Source organism: Patella vulgata, chromosome 5 (genome assembly GCF_932274485.2).
Source record: "Patella vulgata chromosome 5, xgPatVulg1.2, whole genome shotgun sequence".
NCBI classification, from domain to species: domain Eukaryota; kingdom Metazoa; phylum Mollusca; class Gastropoda; family Patellidae; genus Patella; species Patella vulgata.
Window position 1 is genome coordinate 67,329,288 of NC_065883.2, and position 16,282 is coordinate 67,345,569.

At 36.8% G+C, this 16,282-nt stretch overlaps 1 protein-coding gene across 3 annotated transcripts in view; it reads left to right on the top strand.

Annotated features, from left to right (window-relative positions):
- The window catches only part of LOC126820416 (inactive tyrosine-protein kinase 7), a 173,296-nt gene that overhangs the window by 70,346 nt on the left and 86,668 nt on the right, over positions 1–16,282 (top strand). For all 3 annotated transcript variants that reach the window (XM_050548341.1, XM_050548342.1, XM_050548343.1), the window contains exon 3: positions 14,097–14,232. In XM_050548341.1, coding sequence (XP_050404298.1) covers positions 14,097–14,232 — 136 coding nt within the window. The remainder of the gene's footprint in view (positions 1–14,096; positions 14,233–16,282) is intronic.

The following is a 16,282-nucleotide window of genomic DNA, read 5'->3' on the forward strand; positions in this document are numbered from 1 at the left end:
TAAAGTATTTCAGAAATATGAAATGGTATATAACGTCTAACTTTCCTGATATATCTGGGCCAAGGAAGACGGGTATATGCCATTCAGTGTGCTACATGTATGAGGGAAATTTTGCCCAGACAGCAATTGAGTTCCAACTCTCAAGGGTTCTTTTACGTGCTTTCAAACGCAAACACAGGGCCTCATTTTTTCTTCCCATCCAAATGACAAGATACTGTTCCTGCACCACTGACAAGGGGAGAACATGCTGGATCAAATGATTTTTATTTGAAATTGCAATTTAGAATTTATATGAAATAGAGGACATACATATTTTGGAATTGTCTCTCCAAGTAAATTGAAACTAGTTTTAAGATGAGAAATTTTAATTGGTCAAGATCTAGAAGGCTGGTGGTGGGGATGATAGCTCAAGATTACTTGAACCATTTGGGTTTGGTGTCAGAGAGAGGTTGGGGGGTGGGGGTCTCACCCCACTAGAAAACTTCAGTATTTTGGTGCAGTTTCAGAAGGTGGGGAGGGGGTCTTGACCGCCCTTCGTTTTATGTGGAGATTCAAGCCCCCTGGCCTATCCCCTTCTTGTGACTATATGGCTGGATTTAATATAGTACTTATCAGTATAAGTTATGAGCCATTAACAATCGACGGTTCTTCTAACAATTTTCATTTGATTGTGTTTCTCTTTAAGTTGTAATTCTTGTATCACGAAATAGTACATCATAATGATTAGAAATTAACAATACTCCACCTGTCAATCAATATGTCTCTAATAGATTTAAATAGCGCCTTTATTATTCATCTTCACATGTCACATTATTACGAGTGAGATAAAATAATTCACACAGCACTCTTGAACTTTACCGTCATTACGCTGATTGGTAACGACAACCATAATACCTCCGTACACGCTGAAACACCAGATTTCCATACTTTCATATTCTGTCCGACATGTAATACACGTTTGGTGAAATGGTGTCTAAAGGGTGATAATCCTCAGAGATTATGCTGCTTGCACGTCTGTCTGAAGGGATTACTTCGTTCACTAATAAGTGAAAGGCTTTGTCAGAAAAAAATTAAGCTTTTTATATTACATAAATGATTGGAGCGTCACTCGATATCGGCAGCAACGTTTGAATGATTCAGAATGGTTTCTTTATTTACGTATTGACGCGTACTTCAGTGTTTGTTGGTTGATTCAGTCTTACTGTTTAATGATGTGTAACTTGTATGTGTGGCAATATCAGAAAGCCAAAAAAAATTAAAAGAACGGAATTATAAATATTTCTAGAAATATTAACACACCGCCTGACAGACGGATGATGAATCAGGTACCGTAATTAATTGATCGCAAGTAAACACTTTGTCGATTAAGCAATGAAATTAAGTCATTAAAATTCACTTTTGCCTTGATTAACGTCAAATTGCATAAAATATAAAAACTCCTGCCGATTTTGTTGTAAAAGGTATGGAGAGAGAACAGGGGTCGGCCATTTAATTCTGAACTATTAATCTCCAGGCGGACATTTTCTCTCGCTAATGACTAGACTAATTTAATAGAGTTGCATATTGGGTGAAAATTATCTTTTTGTAACCAATATAATGCGACGCTGGTGGATAATGATTGATGGGATATTTCAATATGGCTGACCATCGTTAACAGTCCGTGACGATAGACATTATTCGATTTGACGTAAAGTTTGAAAAAAATAAACTGAATGATTTCAACTTATTATTTCTTGTGGTTTTTAGACTAATGGTGTGAAAGTACAGTAAAATATTATTAACTATTTGCCCTGCTGAAATCAAAAAGCTGTTTTCAGATGTTCTAGAATGAGTCTGAATACCTTGTCTCACACACGATACCTACCCTGTGGTGTATAGATGTTGAAAAATAAATTAATCGAATTGAATGTTTTTATGAAGCCAAAACTATTGGCTGCGTGATTTTCTCAAACAAATGAGAAGTGGTATCTGGTGTTCTAGAAAAATCCTACTCTCTTTAAGGACACCTTGTGACTTAGGAAATGGAGGTATAGTTTGGACTTGGATTTTAGAAGCTTTGGTTGTTGTTAGAATCGAATATTATGGTTAATATTTTTATTTGTTACTCTGACACATTGTGGTTATAATATACAAATCAAAAAACCCCAAAGATTGACAACATGAATTTAGTGTAAAAATGCATGTTATTTCCTTTTTTAACCATGTTAAATTTTAACAGATGCAGATTTTTGTTTTCCCGATTTTTTTCTTTTGTCAATTTTACACTAGCCAGACGTTCGTAAAACAAGGCAGATAATTCACCATTAATGATTATAGATTGGAAATCCGAAAATAAAAAGTTTTCAAGAGAATTACCCCCTATTGGGGCCTAACTGAGCTCTGATGCAGGAGGAAATTAGAAAATAGCATGAACTTTGAATTTCATTGTATGTAATTGTTAAATTACCTTTCAACAAAAATACTGCCTAGCAGACGTGGGCCATTATTTAAAATCAAGCATAAAGAAAATCCATCTTCATGAATGGACAGGGTGAAAATTACCGTTTGACAAATGGATATGAATTGCTGTTAATGTAATTTTTCAACAGAATTAAGATTGTTACAGAAAAAAAAAGGTACAAAAAAAAGGAAAAGCCGACCTGCATGAATCCGGGGAAAATTAGTCATTTTTATCTTAAATTTGTGATTTATGCGCTGATCAATTATGTGCTGTGAATACATCGTGTGATTGATTGAAAAATTATGCATTAAAATATTAAAACACGACAGAGAGATTTTGTGCCTTTTGACCGCGACGTCGTTCAGTTGTATAACTCTAACATTGTAAGTCAATCGGCCATTACACAATGAGCGGCAAGATTTTTTTATATTTTGATATTCATGGAGATGCATGAAATATTGCTTTTTTTCATGTAGCTTAGGCCAAAAACATTAGATATAGTTTCATGGTTTCAGGTTTTACATGGAAAAAAAGTTTGAGAAATGGATTTGTTGATGACTTGATTCACAGAATTAATAATTCAACTAATTCTGTTTTTATTTTTAAATCTTTATTTTAATTTTAATCTATTAGTAAGTGAAATATATAAAAAAAAGTATAGATAATATTCGCCCAGCAACAAACTTGACAAGTAAAGTAGTTTTAATCCAGGACCTGTTTTTTGAGCATTTGCGAACTATCCCCTAGTTACGAAATTAATCCTAGTATCGGGTATATGTAGACAATAGAATTATTTCGAATGCGCATTAAGTTACGGATTAAATACGTCATGTGCAAAATATTTAAAAATTACATTATAATGTTTAATTAGCCATTAGAGACAGATAATGAATTAAGATTATAAATTTGATGACTGATCTGTTAGTTTATTTAACTGTTTTAAATGTCTTAACCCTTTGAACCTGAGTGGCCTGGATGCCCCTTCCTTGGCCAACCAGTAACCAACATGTACCTGTGGCATTTAATATAATTTAGGTTTTTTTTTTTCATCCGTTCCGGTCCTTAAGGTTCATAATATTTTCCCAAAAAAAATTATTGGTCCATTCTTACCCTGTGAGGCTAGTATATATGCTTAATGTTGTTGGTGTCTAAAGGGTTAAGACTTAGTCTTTCAATAATTATTTGTTCCTGTGAACACTTTCTAAGTAACTTATTTGGACATTAAAAGACAAATGTACGTTAGATAAGTAAAAAAGGAAAGATTGAAAAATCATAATTATTCTAATATACAGGAGCATGTTTCTCCTTCTTGAAGTTCATGTCTACGATATCACCCTATCGTCGATTTTTGCAAATCGGCAAAAATTCACACATTTTAGTCTACAGTATCGACTAGTTGTTTTAGGTGTCATTCCCATTAATCCTATTTCTAGCTCTCCTAAAGGGTCAGGCCCCTTGAACGTATCTCTAGCTCTCCTAAAGGGTCAGGTTCCATATTCCAAATCTTGCAATCACATAAGCCTTTAATCACTTTAAACACAAGCCTCTGCCATGCAACTTCCTGTCGTCATAAATCACAACCGTTTACATCTGGTACTCTGTGACTAAGGTAAACAATAGGCAGACAGACATGCACAGACGGCATTTAGCGTCCATCTTGTCTTTTTACTGAGATTTAAAATCACTTCTGGACGAGCATTTTATTTGTTCACTACAAGGAAAAACTCTCATAAAGCGTCTGTAAGCTGCTAGTAAAGAGATTCCAATTAATTTTGTTGGTTTAGTATGCGTTATAAATCTTATTTTAGTGTTCCATGTGTCCGTGAAAAGAGGGGTAACTCTAACAAGGAGGTGTAAAACTATACTCACTACCCACTTCACGCTGGCAGGTTAAAAATGTTGTAAATTACAATTCTTTATATTTTTATTGATGTGATCTTCAACTTGGCGTATTAATAATTTACAAGAATCTTACAATTTATGGACTTATTTTTTAATAAGAGATTAGATTAACTTATTGACTAATTTTGGGTTCCAACCATGTGGGTTTTCTCCGGGTTCTCCAGTTTCCTCCCATTGCTAAAGACCCCTACTTGCAAGCAAATTAAATATACACAATGTGTTAGCTCTGCGAGTTTCTGTCGAGTTGACGTTAAACTCTATCCCTCTCAAATATATCCAGATTATAGTTGTATGTGATGTGAGAGAAATATTGCCTGGATAGCGGTCTTTCCACCTAGACGGGAAAATCCTTAGGAACTTTATCAACCAACACCGAGTTCAAATCTGAGACCTCCTTGTACTGAATGAACTTCCCATATAAGGAAGACACAGAGACTATAAATACTCAACAGTTTTCAGATCATTTTTCTTTTCTCTCAATCTGATTAAAATACAGATCTATATTTCGTTTCGTTTTTTTATACTTTCGATGGCCTACACTACATGAAGATCTGACCGGTTGTAGTGGAAGGTCGCGTCAGAGGTCATACGAGCTGCTTTTGACCCTATGATGTCATACATTTAATTAACCAATCAGCATTGATGTTACTAGTGGATTACCCACAGTTCCGTGAAAAACACGCCTACAGCTCGGTGTAACATTTTTTACATTGACTAATCCCTCAAATCATTCAGAACACGTCAATGATAACAAGTCTTCAAGATCCTAGTGTAGTAAAGACAAGTAAAACAAAATATGATATGTGTTTTAATCAGAATGCTTATCTCTTTAATTGAAATCATTGACTTCCAAAACCTACTAATAGAGGACAAACAGATAAGATTTAATTACGGGGTATTTCCTAGACCCTTAAAAAACTAACCCTTTTTAAATTTTGATTGGATCACTACACTGTTATAATTTATTATAATCCTGTATTCGTATATACCCATACTCCCATTACATCCATACTGTTGTATTTCCTGACCCCAGGGTCATCGATATAAACCAGGATTGCATTATTCCATAATCTCCACATCTCGTAAATAAATCATCCTCTGTGATGGGGAGATTGGTTTTAGGTAGGGACTTGACATTAGTGTCACAAATCACAGTAATAAATAAGATCATGTAGTCTAGATCATATTGCGTTACATTTCTTTTCCTTAAGCTGTCAAATCCCAATCTCTGTGCTTTTATTCATTGTCGCATAATTTATAAAATATGTTAATTACCAGGCAATGGTAGCCGTATACAAATTATAGGCTAATATTACTCCATAAAGCCAAGTTACACTAACATAACATACACCAATAATACAAATAAAGATAATAATGATGGTTCTAATTCTCTCTGATAGATTTATTAATTCAAATGATGCAATCTCTAGTTTCATTTTAGTTATTTGTGACTCTTATTTGTGACTCTTTGAAATTGATGTAGCATTGATTTACTGATATGGTCGCATGTGAATGTTTGGGAGGAGAATTTTACTGATTATGGTCCCTTGGGGATGGTTGGGAGGAGACTTTTACTGACTATGGTCGTGTAGGGATGGTTTGGAGAAGAATTTTACTGACTATGGTTATGTAGGAATGGCTTGGAGGAGAATTTGACTGATTATGGTCTCGTGGGGATGTTTGGGAGGAGACTTTAACTGACTATGGTCGTGTAGGGATGGTTTGGAGAAGACTTTTACTGACTATGGTCATGTGGGGATGTTTGGGATTAGACTTTTACTGACTATGGTCGTGTGGGAATGTTTGGGAGGAGACTTTTACTGACTATGGTCCCATGGGGATGGTTGGGAGGAGACTTTTACTGACTATAGTCGCGTGGGGATGTTTTGAAGAAGACTTTTACTGACTATGGTTGTGTGGGGATGTTTGGCAGGAGACTTTTACTGACAATGGTCACGTGGGGATGTTTGGGAGGAGACCCCACCCCCTCCCCCTACTCAATTTCCTGAACACGCCCTTAATGTAGGTAGACCACCTGTCAGTTGCAACAACAAGCTAGATATACATCAAGAAATCAAATTCCACTTCAAATGAATGAACTGATGGCTTTCAAATTAAAGACAAAGTCCGCACCCAGTTGTGGCCGATTGTATATAAACAGACTCACCACAGGAAACTCGAACGATATAAATATACTTCTAATATTTATTAATCATTGTAAATTCTAAAGTTTGTCTTACAACAGCTGAAATAAACACTAGACAAGGTAAAAATGGCTGTTCTGATTGATAAGCGTCAATCATGTTGAAATCAGACACTATACACAGTCCGTGGGCCAATTTCACACCAGGCTGCTCCACTAAATGGACGAAATACTAGCCCTCTCCACTATATTATTGATAGACGCTGATAAAATTACCAATTGCCAGCAAATTATCAACAATATTGAGAAATTATAGTCAATATCAGACAAATATTTTCTCTCTCGACAGGAAGTTTGTTTTAGAAAATGACCCCTTGAGCTCAAGCAATATCTCGTATTTCATAGACAAATAATCATACAAATTGTTTTATTGTTTGGTATCCTATATTGTTTTATGTTCGGTGGCTTTTGGTCTGTTGCTTATATACTTTGTGTTTTCTACTCAGCTTTACTTGATTGTGGGGGTTGGATGGCCGAATGGGTAGCACCTGCACGCAGTATCATAAGGTCTGTCATTGAATCAACTGGCATGGTTTTGATTCCCCAGTTGTACGTGACAAGGAGTGGGGTCGCCTGTCCAACCTCGTAGGTTTTCTCTGGGTCCTCTGGTTTCCTCCCACTGCTAAAGACCCCTATGCGCAAGCGAATTATTGAAATAAAATTGAACCAGATGTTAGTCCTGAAATGACCATGGTTGTGTTGAGTGGACATTAAACCCCATTTCTCTCTCTCTCTCTCTGGAGATTTTAACATTTATATGAAACCACACTGTTGGCTCACTAACCCAAAGGCCCTGTCTGTGATCACAGTATTGGCCAAGAAAGTTTCACTTCATTGTTTGCAGGATGGAGGGCCTGACAAGAAAAAGTAAAGTGTCTAGGTGTTTGGATAGATCGAAAACTGATGTCCACAGACAGAACCAATGTTAAGATATAGCTGATTCTGTATCCCACTGTCGATAGTTTACAACAAAAAACAAGCAATCTTCGACACAACAGAAGACCCTTACATGCAATGAAATGAAATGAAATGGGGTTTAACGTCCTACTGTTTTGCTCCAAACTGGGCTAATGAAGACGGGCATACGCCATACAGTGTGCTATGAGGGAAATTTTGCCCGGACAGCGGCACTACGGCCTACTCTTAAATCGAATTCCAACTGCCAAGGGATCTTTTACGTGCACGCCAATGTGTACACGGGACCTTGGTTTTTCGTCCCATCCGAACGACTAGACAGCTTTCCTTGTCAGCCCCTCCGTCCTGCATCACTGACAAGGGAGAACCACGCCGGAAAATCTGGATGAACGTTCTCGGCCAATGCAGGGATCAAACACCCGACCTCCAGGCTTACCCACTTAGCCACGTGATCCCCCCCTTACATGCAAGATGATTCTTAAAATAAAGAAATATGATATGTTAGACCTCAAATTACCTATTTGCGTTGACTTGGTGTTAAACCCCCATTTCTCAGTCTGTGGGGGAGCCACAGTGGCTAAGTGGGTGCTCGCTAGCCTGGCGGTCATATGTTCAGTCCCTGCATTGGCCGAGAAAGTTCATTGGGATTTTCCGATGTGGTTTACCCTTGTCAGTGGTGCAGGTTGAAGGGCCTGACAAGGACAGCTGTCTAGTCATTTGGATGGTACAAAAAACCTAGATTCTGTGTATACATTGGCATGCACGTAAAAGATCCTTGGCAGTTGGAATTCGATATAAGAGTAGACCATAGTGCCGCTGCCCGGGAAAAAAAATTCCCTCATTGCACACTGTATGGCGTATGCTTGTCTTCATTAGCCCAGTTAGAGCAGAAGAGTAGGACGTTAAACCCCATTCATTTTATTTCTCACTCTGTGCTGTGCACTCGATTTATGATCATGCTCACACATGCAAGTTGTCTGGTAGACACCAATAATCAGAATAAAATTAAATTAAATATTTCAGAAAATTCAGATTAACTCAAGATGGATTATTATATGGTAGTTGAGACTGTTATCTAAATTCATTTATTACGAAGACTTTCGCTCAATTTTGACAATTGCATGACTTTATCAATATTCAATGGCTATTCCTGTCTCTTAACAGTACAAAGAGAAGACCACTCCATCATATTATGGATTATCTAATTGACTTCCTATGTATAAAAGTTAAATTTTAAATCCACCTCTCTGTCAGTTCGTCTATTACATAAAATTGATGGTGCTCTGGAGAAAACTCCAATAAGAAAGGAAATGAACCGAAGCATGAATTTAAGACTTCCAAAAATATGGAAGCTTGTCAAAAACTATAATCCAAAGACTTGAACAAGGAGGATCGCAGACGATAGTAACGAGAAATTTGACAGCAGAAATTAACAATGATTTATACTCGATAGTAAAGATATGAAAATCAGCGGGACATCTTAAGATTGGTCTGGTTCTCAGAAGAAAAATACAACATATCTACCATCTCCAATATTTATATCTGGTTATGAATTGACTTTTAGTATTAATGGATGACTTTTAAAAATATTTAACGCACGGAAATATTAATCTGGTGCATAATTATGCAATGTAAAACTTTGGTTGGAATGGTCAAACACATAACTTCATGTGATGTTGTGCCCAAACCTTATTTTAATCCAGATTTTATGGGTAATGTTGCTAATAGAAAGATAAAAAATCTGTTTCTTCTCCTTATTGGCTTGTTTGTGCCTTCCCAACCTCATGTGTTTTCTCTGGGTCCTTCTGTTACTGCTAAAAAAACCTAGAGAATAATAGAATTATTGAAATAAAAATTGTACCATATATTAGTTCCGACATTAACTAGTTTGTGTCAAGTGGCCATTAAACCCGGCCAATTTCTGACAACAATTTTTTAAACACGGAAAGTTTGTGGGAAATGTTTAAATACATAATATTTAAATAATGATTGAAATATAAACTAATAGATTCTGAGTAACTTGTAAATGATTATTCAAATATAAACGAAAAACTTATTTTGTGAATGATTATTTAAATATAAATATAGCGCAGGAGTAACTTATAAATGATGATTTATATATAAATGATTATTTATTATTTAAATATAAATGATTATTTAAATATAGATACCTATTAGCACATGAGTAACTTGTAAATGATTATTTAAATATAAATGATTATTTAAATATAAATGATTATTTAAATATAAATGATTATTTAAATATAAATCATTATTTAAATATAAATGATTATTTAAATATAAATCATTATTTAAATATAAATGATTATTTGAATATAAATGATTATTTAAATATAAACTAATAGCACATAGGAGGCATGTACATGATTATTTAAACATAAACTAATGAGAGATGATTAACCTAGTTTAGCCCTTGCTTCCTTTATTAACCTGTATTTATCTTTTCATCCGCTATCGTCCAATAATCTATAGGGTCTGACACACTCCTCTTTCTAATCCCCACCGCCTGGGTGTCTGTCATGTTTCTGATGGAGTGTGTTTTAACGTACGCACGATGATAATAACGTGCAATTTATGATGTAATAAAACTATTTTTATCTTATCTGTGCCGCCACGGTCTACATGCATGAATTACATAATTTATTACGCATGCACATGCCCACGTACATGTGGGAATTGAGAAACAGGAAATTATACACATACAAGTAATATCAAACAATATCCACAAAATCAAAATGGTTTTGATAACTGAAAGTTTTTCTGTAAAAAATGTAACAAATAGAAAGGCCATTTAATAAATGTCATCCAATGACAGAAATTCTGTTTTTTCAATTACAACTCCCATGAAAAATTCCATCAAAAACAGACTTATATTTATAAAGAGGATATTTCATGTCAAGATACCTCTGCACTATGACATCCGCAGACTCATAAATGACAAATAAAACTCATTCAGCGCCCAAAGTTTGAAAACTTTTCGACAATATTTTAGATTCGTTAATCAGGTTTGCTGATAAGGTGTTGGAAACGGGAGAAAATTTTGATGATAATAGAATCTTTATGGATTTCAAACATGTGGGGTATGTCTAGAAAGAGCCCAAATAAACTCATAAAGACAAACAATATGAGGCAGTCTAAAATTAGACGATCATGCTGACTGACTGGGTTGCAGCAAAGGGCACCCAATATTAAAGGGGCCTAAAATTAGTTATACAAAAATTGTACCTTACATAAATGTTATATGCTACGGTAGAGTTTAACAAGGGGAGCGGGGGGAGGGGGAATAACAATTTTGCAACAATGATTATGCAACCAGGGATCATACTTCAGAATATGCCCCCTTTTCACTGTTGATACAGGTAGAGTAGTGGTTTTACATAGGCTTAGCCTGTTCCCCAATCCCTTTTCACTGTTTATACAGGTAGAGGGGTTCCCCAATCCCATTCAGTCATCCTGAATAAAAATATTGTTTAAAAATTTTTTTAAAAAATATAAAGGCCCCAATGATATTTTTGCATAATACGGTCCTAAATGTGATGTAAATTCGGTTCTCAAATTGACTGCGTATTTATAATTCCTCCTTGAGAGACAGACAATTGTCAGTTTCAGAAAAAAAACCAAGAAATGATAAAGCCAGAGTATTGTGTTTGTGCGTTGTTTATTGTTACAGAGGTATAACACACAGGTAAGGCCACACCAATATGATTACCTGTTCTTCAGGTCAGGGTCTTAATAAATAACTAGCCACTTAAATCACATGATTTGGAATTTTAAATTAGTCTTTTTTCCCGAAGAAAGAAGCAGTAAAATTCTGACTGGGTTGCAGCAAGGGGCACCAATATTAAAGGGGCCCCCAAATTAGTAATACAAAATTTGTACCATAGATAAATGTTATATGCTATGGTAGAGTTTAACAAGGCGGACATAACAATTTTGCAGCTATGGTTATGCAAAATATCCCCCCCCCCCTTTTCACTGTTGATACAAGAAGAGGGGTTGGAACAATAAGCTTTTGAATACTGCAACCAAATTGTTTTGGGTTTTAAATTTGTCTTTTTACCGAAGAAAGAAGAAGGAAAATTTTAACAGGTGTTCCTGAAGAACAGAAAATCAAATTGGTATGGCCTAAACGTATATGATGTGTTTGTTTACATACCTGATAATATTATACACCTGAAACTTGAGAACAAAGGTGATATGAGTTATCCCCCTTTGATCTATGAGCCTATTATTGGAAATATATCAATTGATATCTAAACATGCTAGAAATTAATGCCTTTGAAGTTTTTATATTTAGATCGTTAGATCATAATAAATACCTTGATCAAAAGTCAGTGTCATAAATGTCTGGAAGATCGAGCAAAATATTTACGATATTTTGTGGTGTTTAGGGTGTGGATTAAGAGTCGGGGTAGCAAAAGATATGTGCAAAATGTCTCCCCCACCCTTGACTTTTTTGGTGTTTGTATTCTAGTAGGTATTCAAGTCTAGGCATATGGATGGTAGGATGCATGTACGTGACAAGGAGTAGGGTTGCCTGCCCAATCTCTTAGGCTTTCTCGTGGTCTTCCGGTTTTCTCCCACTGCTAAAGACCCCTACGTGCAAGCGAATTATTGAATTAAAATTGAACCAAATGTTGGTCTCAAAATGACCTTGAAGTGAACAAAATCCATCTAAAATTGATCACCTGATAAAAAGTTTGAATTGAAATTAAGCCTTGCTTCAAACTATTGGAGATAACTTGGAGATTTGCACTTAAAAACAGGTGATGGTATAAAAGAGATTTTACAACCATAATCCGATCACAAACTTTAATTTATATCATAAAAAGATTTGAGTGAATCACGATATTGTTGCATTAGTCATCAAACACCTTGGATATCACGATGACATTCTTGTACACCTTAAAGTAGCCAAGTCTTTAACTCAATATCATCCAAAACCTTCGACAAGGAAAACACAAATTTTTTGTCAATTTTAATTAACATTGGTGTTGTGATCTTACCAGAAAAAGATGGGCTTCTGATATCCAATATTGAAGACAAAATAAACATTTTACGATTGGTACATGAATCGTGTACCATAATGTGTTTCAGCGCAATTTGTAACAAGCGACTCGAAGAACGAGGCTAGACATATTCCACAAGTCATGTCAAACGGTGACCCCATATTCTTATCTGGAGAGCATGCGCAATAAATACTATCGGTGTAGACTTGAATAACCCGATGCTAGAGATTGCCATTGGATTGAGACTTCTGGTGTATTTCGCCAAACATAACTCCTTTGAAATTAGAGTAAAAACGGAAACGATTGAATGTAAATCAGTTTATTTACATTCTTTTTCCATTATTATATATGTTGCGACCCATTTGTGTCAATTTGTAGGTCCCAAATATTAGCGATTTAGCTCCTTTAACTATCTGTTGGACGTTCTTTTGGTGGTTTATTTTATGTGGAAGAATTTTTCGTCATAAATCGCCACAATATTTGTCAATCCCCCTTGTCCCTTAAGGTATTACGCGTTATTTGATCCTGATTAATAATCTTCTTACAGAAATCTTTGACAGCGTGTTTTGTGGGGATTTTTTTTGACCACACGACAATCTAGGAGCCTGGAGATTCTGGGAGATGATAACATGTTTTATGTCCAGTACCTTGCTTAAAAATGAGCTTCTTAGGCCAAGCCAAATGAATATTTAGTTCTTTTTGAGTCTCGATAAAGAAATAGCCACTTATTGGGTCTTGTGTTCGGGAGGTAATAAGAGGCCGAATGATTAAATGAAATGAAATGAAATGGGGTTTAACATCCTACTGTTCTGCTCCTAACCTGGGCTAATGAAGACGGGCATACGCCATACAGTGTGCTGTGAGGGAAATTTTGCCCGGACAGCGGCACTACGGCCTACTCTTATATCAAATTCCAACTGCCAAGGGATCTTTTACGTGCATGCCAATTTGTACATAGGACCTTGGTTTTTCGTCCCATCCGAACGACTAGACAGCTTTCCTTGTCAGCCCCTCCGTCCTGCATCACTGACAAGGGAGAACCACGCCGGAAAATCTGGATGAACTTTCTCGGCCAATGCAGGGATCGAACACCTGACCTCCAGGCTAGCGAGCTAGCGTCTTACCCACTTAGCCACGTGATCCCCCCGAATGATTAAAGTGTGTGCGTTGTAGGTTTGTCATTGTGTCAGGTGACTTGGTTTCGATTCCCAGCTTGTATGTGATGAGGAATAGGGTCGCCTGTCGAGCCTTGCGGGTTTTCTCCGGTTTCTTCCCATGGAAAGACCCCTATGCACAATAGAATTATTAAAATATAATTGTACGGTATGTTAGTCTCGAAATGGCTAAAACAATTTGTCAGCAGATATTAAAATAGTGTGGCCTTAATTTGTGTAAGCGGATATTAAACCCCTGCGTTTACGACAATAGTGAGGAATATAATTTACAGAGAGTTTTAACTCATAAAAATAAAAAAGCGGACTTATTTCCCTTAAGATTTCCGTGTGGTGCAAAAGATGTCATAAACTGGGATTATAGAAAATGGATAATAGATGGCTATATTGTAAATTTATTGTTTCTATAATCGCCTTATTTTTATTTTTTTCAGGGATTGAAGAGACTGCAATTGTGGAATTACGAAGACCGAAACGAGAAGAGATAAAAGTCGCATCTGATATTATTTTAAAATGTCAAATTACAGGCAATCCAGAACCAGCCATTTTATGGTATAACAATAAATTTAGGTGAGTCCTTATTAACTTTTATCTCAAAACCACAGACACAAACAAACTCTTTTAAACAAAGCAGAAATTACCCACTTGCACTTACTTAACCATAAGGCCGGATCAGAGTAGACAGTGAAATAATATCAACACAAAATCAATAGAAAAGTTATATTTCACCCCATGCTTTAAACACAATATATTATATATACTACACAACTGGAATTGTCAGCCTTACTTCTCTATCACCCCTTTCACCCCTTTCACCCCACTACACCAATGGGACCGCTTGCCTTAATCCCCCCTCACTCTTTCACCCTAGTACACCACTGAGACTGCCCTCCCTTATCCCCTTGATGCTTTCACCCTGCTACACCACTGAGACTGCTGGCCCTTATCCTCCTCACTCTTTCACCCTGCTACACCACTGAGACTGCCCTCCCTTATCCCCTTGATGCTTTCACCCTGCTACACCACTGAGACTGCTGGCCCTTATCCTCCTCACTCTTTCACCCTGCTATATCACTGAGACTGCTGGCCTTTATCCCCCTCACTCTTTCACCATGCTATACCACTAAGACTGCTGGCCCTTATCCTCCTCACTCTTTCACCCTGCTATATCACTGAGACTGCTGGCCTTTATCCCCCTCACTCTTTCACCATGCTATACCACTAAGACTGCTGGCCCTTATCCTCCTCACTCTTTCACCATGCTACACCACTGAGACTGCTGACCCTCATCCTCCTGATGCTTTCACCCTGCTACACCACTAGGACTGCTAGCCCCACTCTCCTTCACCTCCTCAACCTGCTACACTACACAACTGAGATTCTCAGCCTCACACCCCCCCCCCCTCACCTCCACAACCTGCTACACAATTTAGACTCCACGCCTTAGTCTCCCTCATCCTCACCCTGCTACACCACTGGGACCGTAGGCCTTAGCCCCCATCCACCTAACCCCCTAATCTCCACCCTGTTACCTCAAAGGGATCAAAATGCCTTACCCCCCCACCCACCCACCTATCCCCTTAAGCTCCACCCGGCTACATCGCTGGGAACTTAGGTCTTACCCTCACCTAACCCCCCCCCCCCCCAGGGCTGAAACTAGGGACAAATTTTAGGGAGAAGTGACTTCTCCAGACAGACAGAATAGGGAGAAGTGAGGGAGACATAGGGAGACTTGAAGGAGAGGTCAAATTTCATGCATTGCTGCATTCTCTGTTCAGTAAGCTTAGGGAGACATTAGTAAATTCAAAGAGAAGTCAGAATGTTAAAAAATAATTTAATACAATCACAAATTAATTATGAAGTAAATATTTTCCTTTCCTTCATTGACTTCAATTTAATTAATGCAGGTCCACCCTGCTACATCACTGGGAACGTAGGCCTTACCCCACCTAACCACTATGATACCTAGTCTGTATCATTTTGAAAATATTGATAGTATTTTGAACTGGATTGAAATCTGAGTAAAACTGGAGTCAACTGGAAATAAATTTAAATAAATAACAATTTCAAATGGAGATTAACGACACTGGTGTATGTTTAGCCATGACACCTTAATGACGCTATAACAACACTGTTGCTAGGTATCAGCCAATCACTGATTAAAAGATCAAAAGGTCGTCCAGCCTTAAGAAGTGGAATTAAATTTGGACTAATTTACGACCTGAGATTATTGTAAAGAAGAAAGGAAAGAGGACGAGGTTATCAAAGATCGTGTCAAGAAACAGAATTGCACAAAGCCGAGAGTTAAAGATTTATAGTCGAAGCTCCCTTTAAAATGTTAATCCCCGTTGACTATATAGTAGAAGGATCGTTATAAGATGACGTGAGGTACAGAAGTTATGGTTATTTGAAGATTATAACCAGGTGCGGATTTATTACCTGTTAACGTTTGTTCGTCTGACGACAAAAACATGGATAAGATTTCCTCGTTATCTTGTATCAACTCAAAATGTCCTCATTTAACCCTCTTCATCGATGTTGTCCTATGACATTACATTCCAATTTAATTTTGGGGCACTTGATGCAAGGTTTTCATTGCATTTACTAAAATAGTTGGTTC